General features: G+C 37.2%; 1 protein-coding gene across 1 annotated transcript in view; it reads right to left on the bottom strand.

The window, feature by feature from the left end:
* LOC100892029 (cadherin-23) overlaps positions 1-24,855 on the bottom strand; it is a 72,951-nt gene that overhangs the window by 10,795 nt on the left and 37,301 nt on the right. Inside the window, exons 27-53 of the mRNA XM_030979174.1 lie at positions 24,233-24,334; positions 23,345-23,449; positions 22,714-22,863; positions 22,048-22,173; positions 20,985-21,110; positions 20,026-20,250; positions 19,165-19,386; positions 18,192-18,302; positions 17,035-17,212; positions 16,427-16,560; positions 15,936-16,145; positions 14,528-14,626; positions 14,056-14,178; positions 13,547-13,646; positions 12,741-12,932; positions 11,549-11,664; positions 10,491-10,959; positions 9,702-9,923; positions 9,046-9,353; positions 7,978-8,094; positions 5,930-6,110; positions 4,984-5,093; positions 4,306-4,537; positions 3,284-3,478; positions 2,445-2,668; positions 1,795-1,963; positions 888-1,108 (exon numbers count right to left, since the gene is read on the bottom strand). Of these exons, the coding sequence (XP_030835034.1) occupies positions 888-1,108; positions 1,795-1,963; positions 2,445-2,668; positions 3,284-3,478; positions 4,306-4,537; positions 4,984-5,093; positions 5,930-6,110; positions 7,978-8,094; positions 9,046-9,353; positions 9,702-9,923; positions 10,491-10,959; positions 11,549-11,664; positions 12,741-12,932; positions 13,547-13,646; positions 14,056-14,178; positions 14,528-14,626; positions 15,936-16,145; positions 16,427-16,560; positions 17,035-17,212; positions 18,192-18,302; positions 19,165-19,386; positions 20,026-20,250; positions 20,985-21,110; positions 22,048-22,173; positions 22,714-22,863; positions 23,345-23,449; positions 24,233-24,334 (4,767 nt within the window). The remainder of the gene's footprint in view (positions 1-887; positions 1,109-1,794; positions 1,964-2,444; positions 2,669-3,283; positions 3,479-4,305; positions 4,538-4,983; positions 5,094-5,929; positions 6,111-7,977; positions 8,095-9,045; positions 9,354-9,701; positions 9,924-10,490; positions 10,960-11,548; positions 11,665-12,740; positions 12,933-13,546; positions 13,647-14,055; positions 14,179-14,527; positions 14,627-15,935; positions 16,146-16,426; positions 16,561-17,034; positions 17,213-18,191; positions 18,303-19,164; positions 19,387-20,025; positions 20,251-20,984; positions 21,111-22,047; positions 22,174-22,713; positions 22,864-23,344; positions 23,450-24,232; positions 24,335-24,855) is intronic.

The following is a 24,855-nucleotide window of genomic DNA, read 5'->3' as shown; positions in this document are numbered from 1 at the left end:
TTTTAGGTTCTAAAAGGGCACTATATATGCCATAGATAAGAATAAGAGAAATAACCATGCACTTTGAAGGCATTTGCGGTCTGAAAACAGAACTCAACTATCCCTTTAACCATTGTTCAGATATGATGCTGCCAAAAAAAGGCGTCCTTTTCTTTATGACGTAAAGTGTGTCACTTCACCTTTCTGTATCTCATTATACACAGAGCTCACTGAATGGTCGCAGGGACCCTTGTTGCACGCACTTGCCATTCATTTACATGTAAAAAGGTCTGCTGCTGCTTCATTTGAGGTGGTTTACAACATCATATCTTTATACAGTCAAACCTGTCTACAGCAACCGCCCAAGGGAAACACAAAAAGTGGTCTTTGTAGACAGGTGGTCTTTGTAAACAGGTTCCTTTAGTACATGTTTCAATGAGAAACCATTTTCAAGGGAAACAAAAAATGTGCTTGTTGTAGACAATAACATTTTACCAATCACGCTTTGTCGAACCACCATGTTGACAAAGAAAAAAAAAAATGAATTTGACAACAGCACTACTTCATTTCTTCTTCTTTACGTGCCATGTCCTGGGACATAGGTGACCATGGAATGCCACAACTCTCTGTCCCATATTCTATGAAGTAATTAATTCTCCCTGAGATCAATTCCACTTTCAGAAATCCCACTCCTTAAGATACTCATCCACAGAATCCTCCTTCTACCAGTACGCCTCCTCCCCTCTATTCTTCCAGTCTGTGCAATATTTTCCAAACCATTTTTTCGAATAACATGACCCAAGAAGCTCAGCTGTCGACCTCTTACATTATTCAGAAGCTTTTGTCTCGTTCCTACCATGGCAAATACCTCATTATTAGAAACTCTTTCTGTCTATACTACTTCATACCTCGGTAATAAACACGGTAGAGCCCTGGTTCGGTCGGACGAAAGACGGAGGGGCGTTGAGACCCAGGTAGTTGATGCGGAGGTCGACGGTTGTGTTGCTCTGGAGCCGAGGGTTTCCAAGGTCATGACCTATGACCACCAGGGTGTAATTCCTAATCAGTTGACTCTCCAGTGGGTTGACAAGGGTGATGACCCCGGTCCGGTTGTCTATTGTGAAGCGATCTATGGTGGGGTAGAGTTGATAATTGAAATTAAAATTGAAAATTTATTGTTCATTCAGAAATTTGTTTTTCTCTGGTATGAATTTTACATATCGTCCTTGTTTTCACGAAGTGACGGTAGTGAGGAAAATCGTAACGCAAAGTGAATGCAATTTTTTTTCACTACCGTCACTTCGTGAAAACAGCGACGATATAACGAATTTACAGCTAGAAATAATCATAAGTGGTTACAATATTGTTTTTAAGTTATAATAAAATAACTTGGGTAACACGCATGATAATCAATTTTAAACAAAGATGAGCTAAAGACGGATGCAGAGAGGGCAAGAAAGAGAGGAAGAAGTCTGAAGGTGTGAAGAGGAGATGGGTAGAGCAGAGTAAATAACTAGATAGGAGAGTATTAAGACAAGAGTAACATAATATAATACTGTTGTTGAGCTGCTTATACTTACATCATGAGAATAAAGTAATCTTTTATATCATGTTCAATATGGGCAAAATTAATGAGTTTGACAAGTCATCACCGTTCTCACAAACAGGTCCATAACGGCCTCGTCCTGGCCCACCGTCCTCATACCGTCCTCTTACTGACCTCACCGTGTCTTAACCACTTGTACCCACACAGCAAAAATTACGGGCATGCCCACAAACAAATTTGCCTTTTAGAATGATAAGATGGTAGCTTACTATCTTCGTTGCCGGATACAATCTCATAGATGACGATGCCGTTGCCCCCTTCATCAGGGTCATTAGCATGCACGTCTACCAGGAGAGTGTTGGTAGTGACGGTGGAGGTGTAAGGATTCTCTTCAAAGGTGGGGGTATTGTCGTTGACGTCTCTCACAATGATAGAAACCTGCACAAAGATGAAGGAGATATTTAATGAGCTAAATGATGTGAAACATGTAAAGTGTACTATTGGGAACAAATATTTTCATTGTTGAAATTGATAAACATGTACATTTCATGATACAAGATTCACTTTAAATGACTCATCCATATATGTAAAAATACTTAAAGATGTATGATTGAACATGATAAAAACACACAAACATATAAATTGTGAAAAAACATAAAGATTAAATCAAGAGTAAACAACTAAAGTGTAAAAACAAGGAACATAAAAGATCTTTAGGGGATCTTGAATATTTCCTGTTACGAGTCGGTCTCAATTTTTTCCTCCTTCTCTATCTGATTAATTCCCTTTTGCAATGCACCATCCACCTTGAAAACTGTCACACATTGTAGCATGGATTGAAGAACAATTCTGCACTTTTTACTTTCACATGAAATAGTAAACGGCATGTTCTTGAAAACATCACCCTAACAATCCTCACCGTTGCTGTTCCCGTTGTTCCTCCGACCGGATTCTCTGCTCCTATGGTCAGAACATACTCGCTGGTCTTCTCTCTATCCAGGATCGTTGCCGTGTTGATGATGCCTGTCGTGGAGTTGATGGTGAAGTTTCTGAGGCCGTTGCCGGTCAGGATGGTGTAGATGATGTCGGTGTACTCTGGAAGGGTGTCACCGTCGATGGTCATTACCACCCCAACCTGTGTGCCTGCATCAGAAGGAATCAAATTAGATTGCTTTTGTTGAAATGACAAAAGAAACTAACAGCATTTTCCATTAGTGAGTGCAATTTTACTGCCTAAGGGCCTTTGTTTAATACTTTCATCAATTTTGAATTAAATCCTTACATGCGGGAGGTTTCAATCCTAGCCCTAAAACTACCAAAGTGATCATTTCTTTACATCTTTCCTCAAAAGGTTTGTTCAGTTAATCCTCCCTACATGTACATACAAATTTCAACACGCACAAGTATACATTCAAAATAACTACGAAATACAGAGTTTGCTCAAGATAAGAATGTGTTGAGAAAGAAAATATTTCATATGACCAATTCCAGTAGATATTGTTTGGAAGAATGTATATAAAGCTGAACAAATTTCTTTTGGAAATATTTAATCAACATTATTAACATTTAGTATAAACCTGACAATAAACATGGAATTACACCAGAGGATGGAAGACACAATTTCAGCTACATGCAGTCTCTGTATTAACTGATGTTCACAGAAGTTGGCAATCAGGCCAAAAGGAGTCAATTATAGCATTGTAAAATAAACTGTTCTTATCATATTAGGAATTCTAGTAGTAGAAGGTCATATGCTACCTGGAGGTTCATTCTCAGTCACAGAAAGACTGTAGAGATCAGGAACGAACGTGGGGTTGTGATCGTTGGCGTCGGTTACGGTAACCGCGACGTAGGTCGTATCTCTATTTCCGCTGTCGTCGGTCACCACAACGGTCAGATTGTAGTTCGTGAACGTCTCAAAGTCCAGTGGTTTGACCGGGATTAAGCCTCCATCTGCAGAAATATCAAAAGGAATAAGTACATATATATAATTATAATCACTTAATAAGATCACATACACTTTTGACAACTCAACAAACATAAAGGCAATTGCATTAAGAGCGTGAACATTAGAATGAAGTATTATGTAAAGCGAACATGGTTTCTATTGGATATAAATGATAGTGTACTGAAAATTTCTTGAAGTCTATATCCGATGACCGGGGTAATAATATATATATCTGTAGAGCGCTTTGAGAGGGCCTTCGGTTCTTAACAGAGCTATATGAGAACTAGCTATTATTATTATTATTATTATTATATGCTACGTACTGTTGCATCAAGTTTACAGACCTGTTTTACAAATATGAAAATTCAATGTGCATAAGTTTATAAAGTATCTGGTTTTCATTTTTTCATAATACTGTGCTCTGCATACATCACATATGGGGTCCATGAATGCAAAAAGTCAAATGCATAGTTTAATACATGTACATGTAGCCAGTTTACATTGATTTGTAATTATTGCCACCTTCACAAATAGATTTTTAAGGAATCTGTGCTTCATCACTAAGTGTACATCTGGGACCCTTTTTTCTCTTTTAAAGGCATCAAAGCACCAATACAGGACCTTTCAAACATTACTAAAGAATAAACAATCACTCTTTTAGAATTTCATTCCAAAGGTCGAATATAATTAACAACTTTTATACAATCATGATTACTATCTTTCCATTTCAAATATACAATCACCCTGTTGACAACAACTTGACTTCTTACCTCTTCTTACCAAAGTACCAAAGAGTTATCCAAGTCTTAACAAATCTTTGGGACACACTTACCGACGAGTACGAATGTATTGTTGAGGTTTCCTCCAAGGATCTTGTATCTGAGATTACTGTTCTGATCGGGATCATTGGCCACCACGGTGATGATGGGGTCATTATATTGACCCTCTACGACCGTCACATCGTACAAGGGCCGGTCAAAGATGGGCTGGTTGTCGTTGAGGTCATTGATGTAGATGATGGCAGTGGTCGGTGTGCCGAGGTTGGGATTGCCGTCATCATAAACCTGGAGGAAATGTGGTCAGATTAGATTGATGGTTTAGTTTGGTGTATGAGACAAGCTGATAACATATATTTATTTATTTATGTATTTATCTAACTATCTACTTACTTAATTATTTATTTATTGTTGTATAAAAACCGACCAGCAGCACAGGCTGAAGCCATCTGTTTGTAAGTTGAACAATATGATATATGCAAAGAGATGTTAACAAATAATATTATAAACATGTATAAAAAGTACAAAGGAAGAAGTTATACATTGCATCAGTAGGCCTACACACAGGATATCTGAGAGATAAAAGTAAATTGGGAGATACAGCTGTAGGAACTTCCTTTATAAAAATATTCAACCTCACTGCTTCATTCTGCACCTGCTCAATAAAAAGACATGACATTACCCACAGGTATCCAATGAGCATCATGAGAAAGAGAGAATTTTACAATACTTACGATCAGATCTAGATCGACCCTGGCTGGATGTAAACCACTATCTCTATCAAGCGGTCCAGTAGTGATAATCTCCCCAGTCACATTGTTGATAATAAACAACGTGCTGCCAACTAAATACCAACAAAGAGAAGAAAGTTTAATAATTATATAATATATAGCGCAGGTACTAAATAAATATAACATACTGCACTAATGCACAATAAAAAAATACTTCAAAAATATAATTCAAAAGCTCCTGAAAACAAGTGCGTCTTCAAAAGAACTTTATGGACAGCAACAGATGATGCTTTTCTTGTGTCTAGTGGTAGATTATTCCAATTGTTGTATGTTCAAAGCTCAATCTCCAAAGCACAATCTTCAAGAGTTACTTTTATTTTTGTGTGAGGTAGGTTTAGATGCGGCTTGTCCTGTGTACTTCGCAAGTTACATGCAAATGGATGCGACTTGAAAGATAATAAATCAGACAAATAATTTGGGGCTGATGTAAAGATAAAGTCATGAATATGTAGACATGTATGTTATATGCTATCAAATTAAATGGAATACATATTCAATCAAATTTTGAATTTATCATCATATTTTGCTTCTCTCAAGCTTTGTTTACCCCTTCCACATTAGAATGTGGGTACACGTGTACATAACCATAATATGTGCTCCTTGTTCCCTGACTAATACTGAATGCGAAAAGCATGCACATGTAGGTATCCCCTGTATAATTATACATGTAGGCACATTGATGTACATGTACAGTTTTCAGGAAACATACAGTGTAAGTTCTAGTAATAGCATTACAATTATTCTTAGTAGGTAAATTGTTGAGGAATAGCCAACACATACACACCTAGTATATTCAGCATTAAAAGCTACAAGGCAAAAAGTACAAGAGCTATCCAACTGAGTGCGCCTTGGGCACAACCTTTGAAGGTATATATAAATTCATGCTGACCTTCCGGTTGTGAGCTGACAACCACATAGTACAGTGACTGGTTAGGGTCATCAGGGTCATCGGGGTCATAGGCCTCGATGATCCCTACCACTTCGCCCCCGATTCCTCCCTCATTGATGGTGAAGATGGGCTGCGTCACTACTGGTGGAAACTCATTAGCATCCAACACATTGACAATTACCTGTGGAAGAGAAATAGAATTGCATGTTATGTTATACATTTTGGGTTCTTTAAATCCAGTTTTGTTTTGTTGTGGTCCAGTCGATAAGTCTCCAGACTATAAGCCCCAAGGTACTAAGTTCAAACCCCTGCCACGGCCATAATTCACTGTGTCAAGACATTAATTAATTAATTAATTAACATTTACATTATCACACTTGACCCGCGCATAATGAGTGGGTACATGGTAGGATTTTGATAATCCTTGAAAACACTCAAGCCAGGCTAATAATATCCAGTCTATAAGAAGCACATAGAGATATTTTATCATAATATCATATGCGCTATACAAGAACGGAATATTTTTTTTTTTTTTTTAAATCGAATTATTCATTGTTTTGTTGTTTGGAGTGATATTATATGCTTCCTGACAAGTAACACTTCTTTAAAAAAATAAGACTTCAAATTGCATGCACTACATGTTCACATCTTCTAAAGACAGCAAGAATTCTTTTACCAGCCACCCCCACCCCCCCCCCCCCTCAAAAAGTTTTTTTTTGCAGGAAATCTTTAAAAGTTAGTTTAACAATATCGCAACCTTCAGATCTGCTTGGCAAATCTTCATAAATACGAGCATATAACTGTTCTCTTTTATCAGGTGGACTGTAAGTAATATAGACCACCTTATAATATTTTTTAAATCGCCTTTTTAAAATTATTTATCAGTTAGGCTGTCAATAATACAGACAACCTTATAATTTTGTTAAAATCGCCTTTATTATTTATTTTTCTTATTTCAAGGCAGTTTTTATTTAACAAGATAACTTGAAAAAGACTCAATCAAATGCCTTGAAATCTGGCACACATATGGACATAGGTACATGGACAAAGCACAGCAAGGTTTTCAACCTTGACCATGACTGATGACGTCATCTAGGCGCTATTTTGTGAAATTTTCTGAAAATCAACTCATGATCATATCTTCATAACGGAAAGTCACTTGTCATTCCTATATATCATGATCAAGGTCAATATCCGTCCGGTCAATTTCAGGTCAACTTGAAAAAACGGCAGTGCGCATAAAATTTCAAAATGCTCCAAATTGTCTCAAATTCATTTTACATACATTTAAGGCCATTTTGAGCATTTTATAAAAAATCGTGCACACCATTACACAGCATAGAATTGCCATTTTTATTTCTTTCATGATATTTTCCATATTTTTTTGAACAATTTCATACCATATTTATCTCTTTATGACCATTAATAACAAGATGGGCGTCCATTCAAGATATGTGTCTGTGCGCTCGAGCTCTTGTAATACATACTATATATGGGCAAAAACATGCCTATACAAAATCCATTATAGCTCTTTGGGATGCACCTGGACCCCAATTCTTTTTTTCATATTTGGATAGAGTACTATTTTATGTCTCGTTTGGCCATCAAGTGTATCTTGACATCATCATAATGGCCTTGGAACTCAAAATACGAATTTGCATATTATAACATCAGCATATTTATGGAAAATTGATTGTATCTCTGTAAATATTGATCAATTTTCTTCCAAATTTCGATATGTTGTTATAGCTAAGGCAATTCTCTACAAGCTCAGTTTTCACCATTTTTCATTTTGATGACGTCATAATAGTGAAAATTTTGATAAAAGGTCACATGTCAGAATTTTCTTAATTTTAATGTTATGCCTTAGGAAGGTGAATTTCGTTCACATCATGAACCGACATGACAATGTTTTTTTAGCAGTACGTATCTCGCTTATTTTTTATCTAACTTCTCTCAAATTTTAGTTAGAACAGCCCACCTATACTTGTTCCAAACAAGTATTACATGTCTAGTTTCTGTTTACTTTTGCTTAAAAAATTACTCACTGTTGTTGAGCCTGTTCTACTGTCTTCAGAGTCCCCAGGGTTGTCCCTAGCAAACACTGTCAACATGTGCTGGGACTGGGTCTCCTTGTCTACTTGCTGCAGTAGGGTTATCACTCCCTGGAAAACAAGAAAACAAAACAAGAAGAAAGTGAGAACATTATAATATCTCTAGGTTTATCTGTAGCAAACACTATCAACATGTACTGGGATTGGGTCAACTTGCTAAGTAAATAGTGATTAATCACTCCCTGGTTGGGGAAAAAAAAGAACATGAATACACCGATACGAAAAAGATGGAGTCTTTACGGTTATCTCTGGCAAATGTCAATATGCCCTGGGACAGGGTATTCTTATCTGCAGTTGTACTCATACCCATGCTCACTTTCTATGTCACTGGAAGAAAAAAAATATTACCTCATCTGTAAACAAGTCTAATGATTTCATTAGCTTAAAACTACTATGTCCCATTTCCACGCCTAAAAAAAAAGAAGAGGTTAAATTTCACCGGCATTTGAAAGATAATATTAATTTAGAACTTCCCTTAAAACAAAAGGGCTTGAAAATGTCTTTTTGTGGGAAAATAACAGCCGTTAGTTGTCAAATCGACTGTAGTGATTGCAATTATTTTAGTAATGGTCTGATTTTCGGTCTGACCCTCGTCCCGAATTCTTGTACGTTTTGTGCTGCACAAAGATTCAATCAGTTTGATTTTGGCCGTAACAAGAAGTTGGTTATCAATGTAGACAAATGCTCATGTACCTTTTACAGCTCATTTTATGTATGTTATTACCAAAGAAAAAAAGAAGTCAGTCAGTCAGTCACTCACTCAATAGTGTCTGACAGTGAAGTCTAGAAAGTAAACAGGTTTCCTTGCATAATTTGAATACTAGGACACTTCTAGCGTTTAAATTTCACAGATAGGACACATGTGACATATTCATAATTCCTGCAAAGCTCTACAGAATTTGATGTTGGCTGCAAAGGGGACATAGTACCTTAAAAATCAGTGAATGTAAACTGTTATAACAATTTTTATGAAACATAAAGCAACCTTATTGTTGAACTTACTGTATCTTGATTGATGGTGAATTTTCCATCACCCCCAATCAGACTATAGGTCACTTGACCGCTTCCTCCGCTATCAGCATCCGTCGCATTGACATTAAACACAAACGCACCGATGGGGGCGCTCTCTATGATCGTGGGGGTGTGGGACTGCGCTCCGAAGACGGGGTTGTTGTCGTTGTTGTCGATGATCTCAAGGTAGACAGGGATGCTAGTGTTGAGGGACGGTGTGCCCTTGTCGACGGCCAGGACGGTCAGGTTGACCCAGGGTTGCTGCTCTCGGTCAACAGTCACCAGGAGGGTCAGCTGACCTGTTGAACAAGATCAAAACAGAACAAATTGCATCAAGAAAATTGAGGAAATTACAGTCTTGTGTAAGTCACTGCCTTGAAAATACAATAAATGTTCAATTAGATTACAAGATGATTAAAGGTTGAACCATGGGAGAAACCAGTCTAAAACATACAATTGTGGACAATTATGGCTAGATTTTATCGAGTAAACAGCTGTAATAAGAGCACTACAAGCCAAGCCATGCAAGAGTGATACAAAATTTGTTCTGAACATAATTTAATTGAAGGTTAGTGGTTAGGGATTACTTTAGATTAAATCTTAGATTAGATTTTAGGTTAGAATCTGGGTGATCCTAAGATGCCTACCTGTATTCTGATCGATAGTGACGGGCACACCAGATGGATCCTGAATGATGTACATCACCTTGCCGTTCAGACCAAGGTCTGGATCCAAGGCTAGCAGGTTACCGGGGATTGGGCTTCCTGCTCCAAAGGATTCTGGGAGCTGGCGGAGGATGAAGGTGGTGCCGGGAGGCTGGAAGGCCGGGTGGTTGTCGTTGATGTCGGTGATAAGAATGGTGACTTGGGCTAGAAGAAAAAGGTGTTCAGAAGTGATAAGTTGTTATCATATGCTTACATCTAAAACATTATTTAATTGAAACTAACTTCACTGTTATTTCATTTTTACAAAGGGTACCTCTCTTTCACTGCAGTAAATCATTGCAGGAAAAAAGTTGACTCTTTCTATGCCAAACAAAACAATCTCTCCATGCTAAGTGTAAGAACAAGATCACCAACATCCCATTGAAACGTGTGTATTATATTAACACTGCGACTACGGGAACCGAGTGGTTCATGTACAGTCAAACCTGTCTATAGCGACTGCCCAAGGGAAACACAAAAAGTGGTCTTCGTAGACAGTATCCTTTAGCATTTTCAAGGGAAACAAAAAATGTGGTCTTTGTAAACAGGTGGTCACTAAAGCAGGTTTAACTGTATTAAGCCAATAAGAATGAGAAATTTCAGCTCCCAATGGGTTAACATTAACACGTATTCCAATGTAAAGTTATACCAGTTTTGTAAAATGATACCCTATAGAGGATGTTTGAGTAACAAAATATCTAAGATCGTGTTACATTAAGCCAACCCACTTACCATTTTCTTGGCTCGTGCCGAAGATAGGATTCTGAGAATTCAAATCCCTTGCTGAAATCGAAAACACAAACTTCTCGGTGACCTCTCGGTCAACAGGAGAGGTCAGCGTTATATTCCCATTTGTTGGATTGAGGCTGAAGACCGTCCTATAATCGAAAAACGATGTGATGTCGACATCATCCTCATCGTAAACGGACACCGAGACAATCCGGTAATTTATATTGGAGTTGAGGTCATCATCGGTTGCGGTTACCGCGGTGACGAGCGTGTTGCCGGGCGTGTCTTCGGGGATGGAGATGATTTGATCCAGGAAGGAGGCGGTGAACTTGGGAGGACTGTCGTTGATGTCGATGAGGTTGATGTAGACGGTGGCGGTACCACTGAGGGGCGGGTTACGTAGGTCGGAGACCATGACGGTCAGGGTGTAGAAGGGTTTCTCCTCTCGGTCTAACACTGCTCCAGGTGTGACCTGATGGATTAAAACAAACAGATAAATGATAACAACAATAATAAAAGTTATAGCGGCTTAGAACATACATACAATTTGCATACACTGAAAATATATTGATAATGATAATAATGATTCATTTTTATATAGCGCATTTCAGAACTGACAGAACTCTCAATGCCTTTTACATCCAAGATAATACCTTATTCTACACATAAGATACAAAACAATATAAGACAACAAAATTAATTAACTGAAATTAATCTACGAAACATGATTTAATTAAATGCATCATTGAAAAGATGTGTTTTGAGATGTTCAGGGTTATTTTGAGAACAAAGAGCACTTGGTAGAGTTGATGGATGTCAAAGTCATGAAAATAATAGAAGGAATGTCACATAGCAGAAATGTAACATGATATAAATGATTTGAAAATTAATTCTGGGCCCGTTGCATAAAATTTACCATTGATGGTAACTTTGCCATCAATAGAAACTACCATGGTAACAGGGCTCAACAGCCAATCAAAATCAAGGTTTCCATGGTAGTTACCTTTGATGGCAATGTTACCATCAATGGTAAGTTTTGTGCAACAGGGCTCTAAACTTACTGTAATCGTTTCTGATGTGCCTCCGATATCAAACTTATCCTCTCCTCCTGTCTGTATGAAGAAGTTGACATTGTCTCCGTCAAGGTCGTATGCCGTTACACCTCCAACATAATAGCCTGGGATCAAAGAAATATGAAAGTCGTCATTGTGACTTATGCCTTTGAAAAAGTATGATACATGTACACATTTAACAAGTACATGTACACACCAAACAAGTATGTTACATGTACACACCAATATCTTTGAGTACATATGTATAATCATACATCATTTAGCAGTCAAACAAGCCCATTTGACATTTCTTTGCCTAAAATACATTTCATACTTATAGCTCAAAATGTAGTTACATGTTATGGCCTTCTGTTGATTTTCCTTAAATGCAACATACTGTACACGCCTAAATATTTGTGGTACATTAAATTAACAAAATATATAAGCATGACTTATAATGTGTGTTTTGAAAGGGCTGAATATAAGAACCCGGGAATATGTTTTGGGATCGCAAAGCGCGAAAAATTAATCACAGCGTTTTTGTGGTATAAATGAGATGGGGTGGGGGGAAGAAATAAATGTCCCTCTCTATTTCTTTCTTATGGAAATAGAGAATTAATTACACCAATTGCACTGTAAGTTATGCAAAAGTTATTCCTAAATTGACATTGCAGTATTACTCTATACTTAGCTGTACAAGATGTTTATAGGAAGGTCCATATCATGTACATTTCACTAGACACAAACCAAGTATTCTGGTGCTCATGGCTATAAAAGGCTACAGAAGCAATCATCATCATCATCCCGTGTATCCCCTCTATTGGGGGTTGGGTTCCCTCGTAACCGCTCTCCATCTCGTCATGTCTGTAGCCTGTTCCAAATAAATTTCTCTACCACCTATTCATGGGTTTTCCTTCCTGTCTCCCCCGGGGGGGGGGGGGGGGTCACTCCTAACATGACTGGCTACACACCCGCGTCCAGAAAACATTTTCTTTAAAAAGGGTCATTTCAGAAAAAGTGTGATACGCCATTAGGGTCCATTTCAGAGGTTGATGAACACGAGTGGGTAGCGATTGTGTATGAGAGTGACCCCCCCCCCCACTTCCATTTGCAACAAATCATTTCACCTCCGCTCTCTTCTTGTTACCTCTCTCACATCAACAGCAACGATTTCATTTATTTAAATGATTCCTTATTTTACCTCCAGGTGAATTCTCTGGGATGGTGAAGTTGTAGACGGAATCGTTGAATGCTGGCGCAAAGTCATTCACGTCCAGAACGTTGATATGAACAGTGCCCTCTGCAGTCATACCCATGGAATCAGTGACGATCACCCTAAATTCGTAGAAATCTTTGGTCTCCCTGTCTAGAGGTCCATTCACTTGAATTCCGGCTAGACAAAAAACGAGCAAAGTTTTGCATCCCTGTAAAATCCCTGTTTTTAAATGAGTATGTTTACTTAATAATGTTTTACTAAACATAATTGCATCACAGCCAGAGTGCTGAGTGTACAATGTACGATGGTAAAATATTTTACCTACAAAATATTACCTGTGCACAAATGATTATTTTACTGTCATGTATGGACTTCCTAGGGTCTTAAAAACTGGAAATGTCTTGAAATGACAGGATAAACATAAATAATAACTATTTCACATTTTTAAGAAGAAAAAAAGTAATGGTTTTGATTTCATACAAACAAAGACTACTTTCATCTAAAAGTTCTAACCAGAAGTAAATTGACATTTCATAAAAATTGATGAGTACATACTGTCAATGCTGCTTGTAACAGAATTAAATAATAACAATACCTGTTTCTTACGCAGTGCTTTTTAACTTACCAAAGCGTTTACAGTATTATTAGTATCACAGTCACTAGAGTACACATTCTCCACTCCCGGTGAGCATTCTACTTACATGTACACACTGTATGTATAGGGATATTTTTGAGTCTTCTTTAGGAATCAAGGAGAAGGTTCACAATATTTTGTTGGGCATTCTAATTACCTGAGAGTTGATTGATCATGAATGTTTGCGAGTCGGGACCGGTAATGGTGTAGACGAGCTGGCCAGTAGCATCACTATTAATAGCTCGGATGGGAGGAATCTGATTGAAAGACATAGAGAAAATGGTAAATAAAACTATATTAGCATGTTTGTCAGTTTAATCCATTCAAGATTGAAATGAAGAAATAAACGATTGTACTCATTTTGAGTAAGTGTGATATGTGTATGAATTAGGTTTAGATTTAGACCACATTTGTAAACTAATAATAATAATAAAGATAGATTTATTGAGCGCATAATAAACCGAAGTTTCTCTATGTGCTTCACAAAGTAAAAAAAACAATCAAGTACAAGTATATTTAAATAGTTACAAATTAAGAACGTAATATACAAACCTTAAACTAAAGACATGTAGCTCAGAGAATTCATTGCGAGCAAAGTTAAGACAGATAGAATTCCAGCAAAACAGATTCGAAAAAATATAAATAAGACCAAAAGTATTGCATTACCATGGTAATAGGCTGTCCTACTGGTGAATTCTCAAAGACATTGCCAGTAAAGAGAGAGCTTCCAGGGAAGGTCGGTGCAAAGTCTCCGATATCCGTTACTACAATAGTCAAAGTTGTGGACGACTGAAGAAGAAAAAAAAAACAATAACAAAGCATGAAAAAAACAAGATAAGAATTTATTCACGCAAGTGAAAATAAAACAATCAACATTGAGACCTCTTACTAGCTGAAATGCTCCCCAGGGAAGGTAGAATGTGCAATTTGATGTGCAAAATAGTCAAGCGCTTTGGTTAGTTAATGGTTAAGCACTTTTTCAGAATGATGTATTTTCAACCTGATTCACATGCTGATATACATGTACATGAATACATGTATATTAATCCTACAGACTTAACAATTTTGTGGTTTTTAATATCATGAAACATTACAATTTTTGTGCATTGTAACTTAAGGGTCGCTAAAGAATACTTACAGCTCTTGAGCTAGGTATGTCTCCAGGTGTGTCCCTTGCTTCTACAACAAGACGATAAGTACCTGTCTCCAATAGTCCCTGCACAAACACCTCACCAGTCTGCAAAATTAACAATTAATAGGGGGAAATAGATTGAATTGAATTTTATTAGTAAGTAAACTTCATTCATACATGAAAATATTGTTTCACAATACATATATAAAACAATTATATAAATAAGAAAATCAACAAGTGGTATAGTTTCTCGAGTAATCAAAAATTAACAATATTGTAAGTCCATGTACATGTCCAACTAGCTTGTAGTTACCCGACTCCAATAAACCTCTTACATGTAAAAGCACCTCACCAGTCTGTTAAATGAATGATATGGAAAAGTTGATTGTACATGTATTACTAGATTAAAGGTACCCGTTTCCAACAGACCTTCTACAAACATCTGTCTGTACAATGACGAGAAATAGGAATGAGTAGGTTGTGTGGACAAGTAAAAGGGAAAAATAGAATGTACCGGTATGTATTACTAGATAATACATGTAGGTACACTGTACCATTCTTCAATAATCCCTTTGTAAAGACCTAATCAGTCTGTACAATGAATAAGCAATGTGGAAGCCATAAAAGATTGTATGTATGATTTGATTAAGGGGTACAAGTTTTCCATAACCCTTCTATAAAGACCTGACCAGTCTGTAAAATTAACAAGTAATAGAGACAAATAGAATGAATGTATGTATCCTAGATACTATATGTACATGTACCTGTACTATATAGTCTCTAGCAACCCACGAGACCTCACCGATAAGCAAATGAACGGGTACAAGGTGGAAAACTGGAAATATACTACATAATTATCAAAGAAGTATGTACAAACAGCATCCACACATACTATACATGTATGTAGGAATTGAATATTGATTTTCAAAACATGGCTTCATTGTTAATTCTTACCACAATGAATTAGTGAACCTAAATACGTAGAAAAATATGTTTTCTTTTGGGTAAGTATTTACAATTTAAACTACAGGTATTTAACACCATGTATATGTCTATGTATAAATCATACTGAATGTATTCATGATTTTTTTCTACATGTACTCAGTGTTACCCAATTTAGTACTTATATTTACATTTTTACACCTACCTATAGAGAACACTTTTATTGTCCCCCGTGTGTGGTCTTTATAGACAGGTTTCACAGTCAATTATTTAAAGATGGACTAAAAGACAACAAAATCATCATAGAGACATCTAATATACAGCAAGAAAACTGTAATGAACCCATTGACAGCTAAATTCTCTCACTCCCATAGGCTTAATACAGAGGCCTCTCTGTACCTGCTGGCAATGGGTTAATAAAGCCTCAAAGCAAAGTGCTAATAAACATGAAAGTAATCTCAATCAAACTGACCGTTTGATCAATCCTGAAGATGTTGTCGGTGTTTCCATCTGTGATCTGATACCGGACCTCGCCAAAGATGCCAGCATCATCATCCGTTGCCCTGACAACGTACGCCAGTGAGCCTGCTGAGATGTTCTTGCTGAGGGTGATGGTGTATGGGATCCCCTCGAAGATAGGGGTGTGGTCATTGATGTTGATGACATTGATTCCAACTACAGTCTGCATGAAGTAAAAATCGATAGACATGTATAAATTGTCTGTGAAAGTATATGAGTTAACGTCCTGGCTCTAAACAGGCATTTTCTGCCAGATACATGTACTCACATATATATGTCAAGATGACTTTGTTTCAGACTTTTCTAATCATTATTATCACAGCAGTTCACATCAGGAAATGGTAAGCTTTATCGGAAGCATTTAGTGTCCTCCTCCTGACCTGCAGTCATCTAACTAATTTCAATAAGGGTAAAGCCAAATTATATATGTATAGTCATACTCACCGACGATGATAGAACAGGGTTCCCCATATCCATGGCGACCACGGTGATGTTGAATTGAGTGATCGTCTCGTAATTTAGAGCTCTGTCAGGCCTGATAGTCAACACACCAGTTTGAGGCTGAATGAAGAACAAATCTGTAGGTGTAGATATCAGGTAGTGGGATATGAAAGTCAATCAAGTTGCTAAACAATACACAGAAGTATAAAATGAATGCACGCCGGTACATGTACATGTGCTTTTTAGATAAAGGCTAATAATAATAGTAATGGTGGCTTTTAGTATAGCACTCGTGTCCGTATCAATGTGACAATCTGGGTACTCCAACATTATTGCCCCAGTCGTAATATTCAGTGCTCTAGCATATCGGGTATCAATTTACACCCTGTTGCCCGTTAAGTCCATTAGATATACTGTTGCGGCATTTAAACTACAAAAAATCCCTACTCTGTGTGCTACAGGCTACAGAAATGTGAAGCATAGTATGCCGATCTTAACTTTTGCTGAAGAAGTTTTGTAGACAAGATTATAAGAGCAGTTTACAAGCTTATGTCTAAATGGGCCTTACGGCTCCACCATTTCTGTAGAATGCCACAGAATACCATACTTACTACTATACTGTCCTATCACGTGGTAGGTGACCGTTCCTGCTTGTCCTTGGTCTGTGTCTGTTGCTTGGAAAGAATCAATGTAGGAGTTGGAAACCTCTTCCACGACGCTGTATGGTCCGTAGACATCCCTGACAAACATAGGGGCACCATCGTTGATGTCATTCACGCTGACGATCACCTGGTGTTCGACAAAGAGACAGAATGGTACGTGTAGATTAAAGCCACCCACAATTTCAGCCCCCCCTTGTAAAACTTTTCTATTATGATTCATGTATACTACATGTATTTCATATGTTATATCTTTATTTTTCTACATCAAATACACTTTGAAATTTATTGACACTTTAATATATGTATACACTTTGCATGCATTTATCTTCTTTTGATGTGGACTCATTACAATGTGTTGATTAAATGTATGGTCTCTTGAAATGCTCCAGTGAAATTAAAGGAGGGAGAAACAGTTCGGTTTGATGGAAGCATCTTATAATAAGTGAATTGAATTTGATATTTGAATGAGTGGAGAATCAATCATTGATACTACATGTATCTTCTTTTGATAAGACTATGATATATATGTGATATGAGAATTAAATTGATATTTTTAAAACAATGCCCCTTCTTGAATCTTATCGAAGGCAAATAATGAAAGAAGGTTTCTTGACAAGGGCTTTGTTGTATAACACGTTTAATGAGTAAAACCATGAAAAAAACCTTTTAAGTTTTGTTGGCAAACATTGATCTTCTTTAGATGTGAACATAGAAAACATCTTCATGTGTATTTGAATTGGATAAAGAAAAAAAATCAAGGTCCTTCTTTTCATTTTAACGTATATACAGTGTACTGATATAAATACTGTAGAACTAGGAGTAGAAAAGGATTGTATCTTTGTTGTTACAAAGACAATGTTAAAAGTCATAACAGATCAAAACTGTCTTAGACTTGTCTTTGATTAATGTGTGCCGAAAGCTGGCTGCGTTCCCATACACATCTTCAAGAGCCATCTGCACAAACACCAATAACTACAAATTCCATGCAATTTAAATTCATTATGACAATAAACATGATATTTCTAACATAAACGACAACAGTTTTCAGAATACAACCCCTGTACATTAAGACTGCATTCAAGCGTGTAGATGTGTTGAGTACTCACTGTAGCAGTGCCAGTCCTAGGTTCTGTTGGTGACTGGTCGGTAGCGGTCACGATGAGGGTGTATTCCGATATAGTCTCCCAGTCTAGAGCAGTGGTTGTCGATATCATACCCTAGAAATAAAAATGTAAAAAAGGGGGAAAAGAAATGGACTTGTTTAAATGTTAGATGCTGTATGTGAACAGCGTACATACAAATAGAAATCCCACTCAACAAATATGATACTACATTAAGTGGCAGTAATGGGATTTGAGCTGACAGCATGCCAAAATAATCATTCTTTCGACCAATTTTATAGAATTTCATATAAAATTCCATTCACATAATAGAACCAGTAGCAGCGGTGGGATACGATATCACAACATGTGAATCATTTCAGTCTGCTGGCATAATTTTGTTGAATTTTCATTTGACTGCCATAGAAATCATACAAATCATAAAATGATGATGATGATAAGAATAACAATATAGAGAATAATAAAAATAATAATATTAATGATAATAGTAATAATAATAATAATAATAACAATACTAATAATGATCATAATAATAACAACACAACCACAAAAACAATAATAATAAATTGGATGATTGGATTTATATAGCAGCCTTATAACCATACTGTTTCAATAGAATAAGTGAATATTAAACAAAACCAGTGGCAGTGGTGGGATTTGATCCAACAACATGTGTGTAATTTCAGCCCGATGAAAAGTTTTATGTGCAATTCTAGAGTAGTTGCAATAGATTTGGTGAGATTAAAATGTATATAGTAAAAGTAACAACCCTAGATATTTTATAGTGCACATATCCACCAGGCAAGGTGCTCGACGCATTCCAATAGTACCCAGGTTTTATGTAGACTAATGATTCCAGTGCCCACATCAATCAAGGAATTCCTTCCTATCGGTACCCATATTTGTTTCCAGAATGGAGAGTGGTATGAAACAGAATTGCTACCGCAATGGCACCTACCGTCACAATATTAATCTGGAAATGAGATTGAGGCTGTTGAGATCCGATGGCATAGATGATATCCCTGTTCAATCCTAGATCAATATCATTCGCCGTCAGCATGTAGACTGGAATATTCTGAGACGACGGCCCCTCCGTCACGTCGACCCTGATGACGGTCTCGTCAAAGATAGGTGTGTTGTCGTTCTCATCTCCCACGGTGATGATAGCCAAGGTGGTAGTCTGTAGTGGTTTTTATTAAAGTGATAGTTTGTTATATAAATTCAATCTCAATTCAATTTCAAATTTAATGTCAATGGATATTTACTTTGCTCATAGTTCAATTAACTGTACATTAATTGGTATCATATACACAACAAAATGAGGACCAAAAATGAAAGCTGGTCACCGAGGTGCAGCACCCTCTTGACAAATAATCAAATTTACTTCCTACATGGATTTGAACATCCATGTAGCATCATCACATGAAAGTGGTTGTGAAAATGTACTGTACATTAAATATTTCCTGTAAACGCCCTGTGCATGTTTGAGAAAGTCATACAAGTTTGCTGCTGCTACTACCACTGCTACTACTATTACTACTACTACTACCACTACTTCTACTACTACTACTCCTACTACAACTACCACCACCACTACTACTACCACTACCACCACTACTACCACTACTACTACTACTACTACTACTAATACATATGTACTTCCATGACTACTACTACTACTACTACTGCTAATACTAATACTATTTCTACTACTACTTCCATTACTACTACTACCACTTATACTACCGTTATCACTACCAGGACCACTATGACTACGGCTACCACTACTACCACTACTACCATTATTATTCCCACTTACCCTTGCTGGAGGTGAGTTGGTCTGGTCTATAAGCTCAATGGTCAGTTGATAGGTCTCTTGCTGCTCTCTGTCCAAGAGGCTGGACACAGTGATCTCTCCGTTACTGTTGATCTCAAACATGCCCATTGGATCACCGGCGATGATGGAGTACTCAAAGTTGTTGGACGACGGGAGATCGAGATCGTTGACCATCACCGTGATAATGGGGTTGGAGGTGAAGTTATTCTGTTAAAATTTGGTAAGAAGAAAATTGTGTGAAAGTCACGTAAAAAAATAACTCTTTGTTTCAACATGAATCCTGAAAAAGTTGAAAGACAAAAGAGAGGTTATCGACAACCAAATCAAAATGCCCACGCATCACCTTTGATCATTGGGATATTACAAAAATGACACTGCATACAACCTAGATTTTGATGACAAAAGTTAAGTATATCATTCTATGAGAATTTATGCAGACCTGTAATTAATGATAATAATAAGAATTGAATTAATACACCGCCTTTTCCAGGGGACACAAGGCGCTGCCCCTTTATAGTCTTAGGATAAATGATGAATTGTAGAGTTAAGTTTACAGATCTTTTTGGAAGAAGTCAAGAGGAGTACTATTTCTCAGAAATGCATTATAGATGTTCATCAAAGTTGTAAGAGTCAAGAGTGATAGTGAGCACTAAAAAAAAAAGTTTTGTTTTCCCTCAACCATGACCCCCTTTAGAAAAAAAAAAGAAAAAAAAGGGGAAAAATAGAGAAAATAAGGGGAAAATAGGGATAAAATCTGGAATAAAATAGAGAAAAAAAGGGGAAAATAGGGATAAAATCGGGAATAAAAAAATGAAAAGAAGAAAAAGACAAAAAATTGGGTAACCCCCCCCCCCAAAAAAAAAAAAAAATCGGGGAAAAATAAAAAAATTGGGAAACCGATTTAAATCGGGTAATTATCAGGCCTGAAGAGTTCTTGTTACCTCATTTATTGATCCTTCGTAGACGTTGCGTGTCCATATGGGGTAGTTATCATTGACATCGGTCACAGTGATGTTGAGTGGGAAGGAGGAGCTCAGAGAAGGATTTCCACCATCGGTAGCTGTCACCTGTATTCAGATAGTACAGTGCATCAACTTTAGCATTGTATCCTCTGATATAACCAGGGGGGTGTTTCACAAAGATCCTAAGTTGAACTTATCCCTAAGTTGGACTTAACCGTTATGGAAAGCAGTTAGCATTTTTGAAAATATTTTGTAAAAGTTATTTTAAAAGGCATAAAATGTCGGTTCAATTCATTCATATGTTCTATTATCATAGATGTGGAATTTATGAAAAGTCTAAAATACTTCAATTTTTGCTTTTGAATATATTTTATTTTAAGGCTACAATTGGCTCTCCATAATTTTTAAGTCCAACTTGGATTTAAGTTCGACTTAGAATCTTTGTGAAACACCCCCCTGACTTACTAAGCTTTACTGACTGATAAATGTTTTAGAATTTAGGTTCATCCATGGCATACACATTTGGAGGCAGTAGTATGTTGTAAATATCTGACAGATTGATTAACTCTAAAACATTGATTATATACCTGAATGAATAAAGGATTGAATAATTTATGAACATTGATTGAATACTGACTACTTTACATGTATTTGATGGTGTGACAAATCATGCAATTCACCAAATGACTGAGTGATACTTAAATTACTGGAAAGTCTTTAAATCAAAGATTGATTCCTGGTAACCAGTTTATTGATTGATGTTTTTTTTACTGGCCGTTAGGATTGAGAGATAATGGACTTCCTATTCACTACTAAACAATCACACTAAAACGGTTAAAAAGAGAGACATATGTACCAATTTCTTTTAACAAAGAAAAGCGTGGGAAATTAAACATGTCCAATCATTTTATGGCAGGGCTAAGTATCAATGTCCATGTAGGTTTTCCTGGATTCTATGACTAGCAGAGATATTATCATGTATTGGGTATTAGGTGTACATATAGGTCACTGGTAATTTTAAGATCCACAGTTAAAGACTTACAGTAAGCTGATAGAAGTCCTGCCTCTCTCTATCAAGTGGGCTGGTTACTACAATAGTACCTCCACCATAAGCCGTCTGGAAGACGTTGAAAAAGTTGGAGCCCGCCCCCGAGATTGTGAAGGTCATCTGAAAGAGAAAATATAATCAACTGTGATTCAAGTATCATCAATGTCATCATCAACAACATCAGCACACGCACATGTAACACCTTTACAATTACCATCATCCTTCACATAAAAATTGTGATTATGAACATCATAACCATCATCACCATCCTCCTCCTCCCCACTGGGGTACTGATGGGGGAGGGGGAGGCTTTGGATAGGGGGACAATTGCCCCCCCCCCCAATAAACAATAAAATTCAAACATGGTTTCTAACACCACCATCATCCTCCTCATCTTCATCTTTAGAATCAGCATGATCCATCTCGCCAACATTATCATCATCATCCTTTTCCTCCTCATTTCCTGATTTCATTATCATTATCATCTCCATCACAATCATCACCTTCATCATCATCATCATCATCATCTCTATCACCATCATCATCTCCATTATCGTCATCATCACCACCACCACCACCACCACCACCATCACCACCACCACCACCACCATCATCATCATCGTTTTCCTCCTCCTCCTCCTGATTCTTCATGGTCCTCACCTGTGCATTAATACCAGCATCTGGATCCGTAGCCCTGAAGACCCCTACAGGGACGTTCCCTCCGGTGTTCTCCTGGACACTCACTGGTGATGGGGGTACGGTGATGAACTCTGGTGGATTGTCATTCTCATCAAGGATATTTACCCAGACCTAGAAAGGAGCATTTAATTTCATTACATGCAAAACCTGTTTACAAAGGCCACCCAAGGGAAACATAAAAGTGGGCCCTGTAGACAGTAGGCCTATCTTAGAAAACTCCCTCTTTTGGGAGTCAAAATGGGCGACCACTATAAACAGGTCGCTTTTCTAGAGAGATGGCCACTAAGACAGCTTTGACTGCACTTATTATACCTGTACACATAAAGAAGCGTTGGCGTAGAACGAGTCCAGCCATTAATATTTAAACTCTTTGAAATTCCAGGATCATATTTCAATCTAATATCTAGTATGAGACGTCTTCACCCCGTGGATAAGCCTTTCCTAACTCGAGAAAAAATACAAGAGTCTCTCTATGCCAATGAAATTCCCTGATTTGGGTGATTTTGTTGACTTTTCCCTGACTGCCAAAAAGTAACTTCTAGGTTTGCCGCGCTGAATTCCAAGTGATTTTATCAGAAGAATGTTACTACACCGATGTAGAACCCGGCGCGACACTATCCTCGTGATAGGCAAAGACCGTGAAGGCGTAGAAGTCCTCGACCTCTCGATCAATGGCGCCCTCAGTGGTGATGTGACCCTGCAAGGACATTGTAAAAGAGAGAAAGTGTTATTTTACATAAAATTCCATTCACATAATAGAACCAGTGGCAGCGGTGGGATACGATATCACAACATGTTGATCAGTCTGCTGGCATAATTTTGTGATTCTGCAGTTATTCTTCATACATGACCTTTCAACTCTGTGGGACTCATGCATACTGTAAATACATGTACAAGTACATGTACAGTGAAAACTGTCTATAAAGACCACCCAAGGGAGACAAGAGTCTTTATAGGCAGGTGGTCTTTATGTACAGGTTCCTTTAGTTATGTTTCAATCAGAAACCATTTCCAGGGTAAACAAAATTGTTGGTCTTTGTAGACAGGTGGTCACTAAAAGCAGGTTTGACTGTATATTGACTGCTAAGCATTATTTATCAGTCATCAATACAGGAATAAAATCAGGAAAGTGTTACAGTATAATAGAATCATATACTTATTACTGAGGAAAACCTGAAAGGAAGTTCATCTCTTTAGCATTTAATATGTCAGTTACACCACCAAAGCCACACCAACTCTATAAAACTGACTGATTTTTTGTCATTGGGGGTAATATATTATTATATTTTGTCTAGTGTCCGTCTTGCTGGTGTGGCCAGGATATAAAACAAACATCCAGAATACAAATTTTATCTTACTTTTTTTTATAATGCACAACTCTATTTGCATTATTTTGATCTAAACGATTTCCACGGCATGAAATGATACACATAGCGCACAAACTGATATGAATTTTTTTTTTCACTTTGGATAGACTTACGGTATTCTCTTCAATCTTGAAGATTTCTAAGACAGCAGGGCTAGCGTTGGGATCGATGGCGTATGTTATACCAGCTGGGTTTCCATTCAATGTAGCAGAAACCTGTTTCAAAATATTGATTATAATGAGAAGAAAAAGTTATTACATTTGAATAGTGCATTATATTAAAATCTTATGTGCTCTACGATGCTATTATAGTAACCTCTGGTCAATGGATTTCTAGGCCGCTGAGTTATAAAGTTATAAATAACATTTATATATGAAAATAGTAATGAGTTCTTTATATTCAGCTATTTTTCATATAGATGGCTCTGCAAGATACATACATGTCCTGATTCTGATAGTAATCCATCTGGTGGTTCTAATGATGCGTTCACAAGCTATTTTTGAAAACACAATGAGCCCAATGACCTCATGACCCCAAAATCTAATCAGTTCATTGGCTATGCAAGATACATACATGACCCAAGTTCGGGGGGAATCCATCAATTGATTCTTGAGATAACGCGATCACGAGAACGGGACGTACGGACAACTCAAAAACATAATGCCTCCGGCTACTTTGTTGCGGAGGCATAACAAGAGCACTGATATGGAGCAAACTGGAGATCATACAAAACAAG

This window comes from Strongylocentrotus purpuratus, unplaced genomic scaffold, assembly GCF_000002235.5.
Source record: "Strongylocentrotus purpuratus isolate Spur 01 unplaced genomic scaffold, Spur_5.0 spur5_scaffold_10, whole genome shotgun sequence".
Taxonomy (NCBI): Eukaryota; Metazoa; Echinodermata; class Echinoidea; order Camarodonta; family Strongylocentrotidae; genus Strongylocentrotus; species Strongylocentrotus purpuratus.
This window is presented reverse-complemented; position numbering and strand designations above follow the sequence as displayed.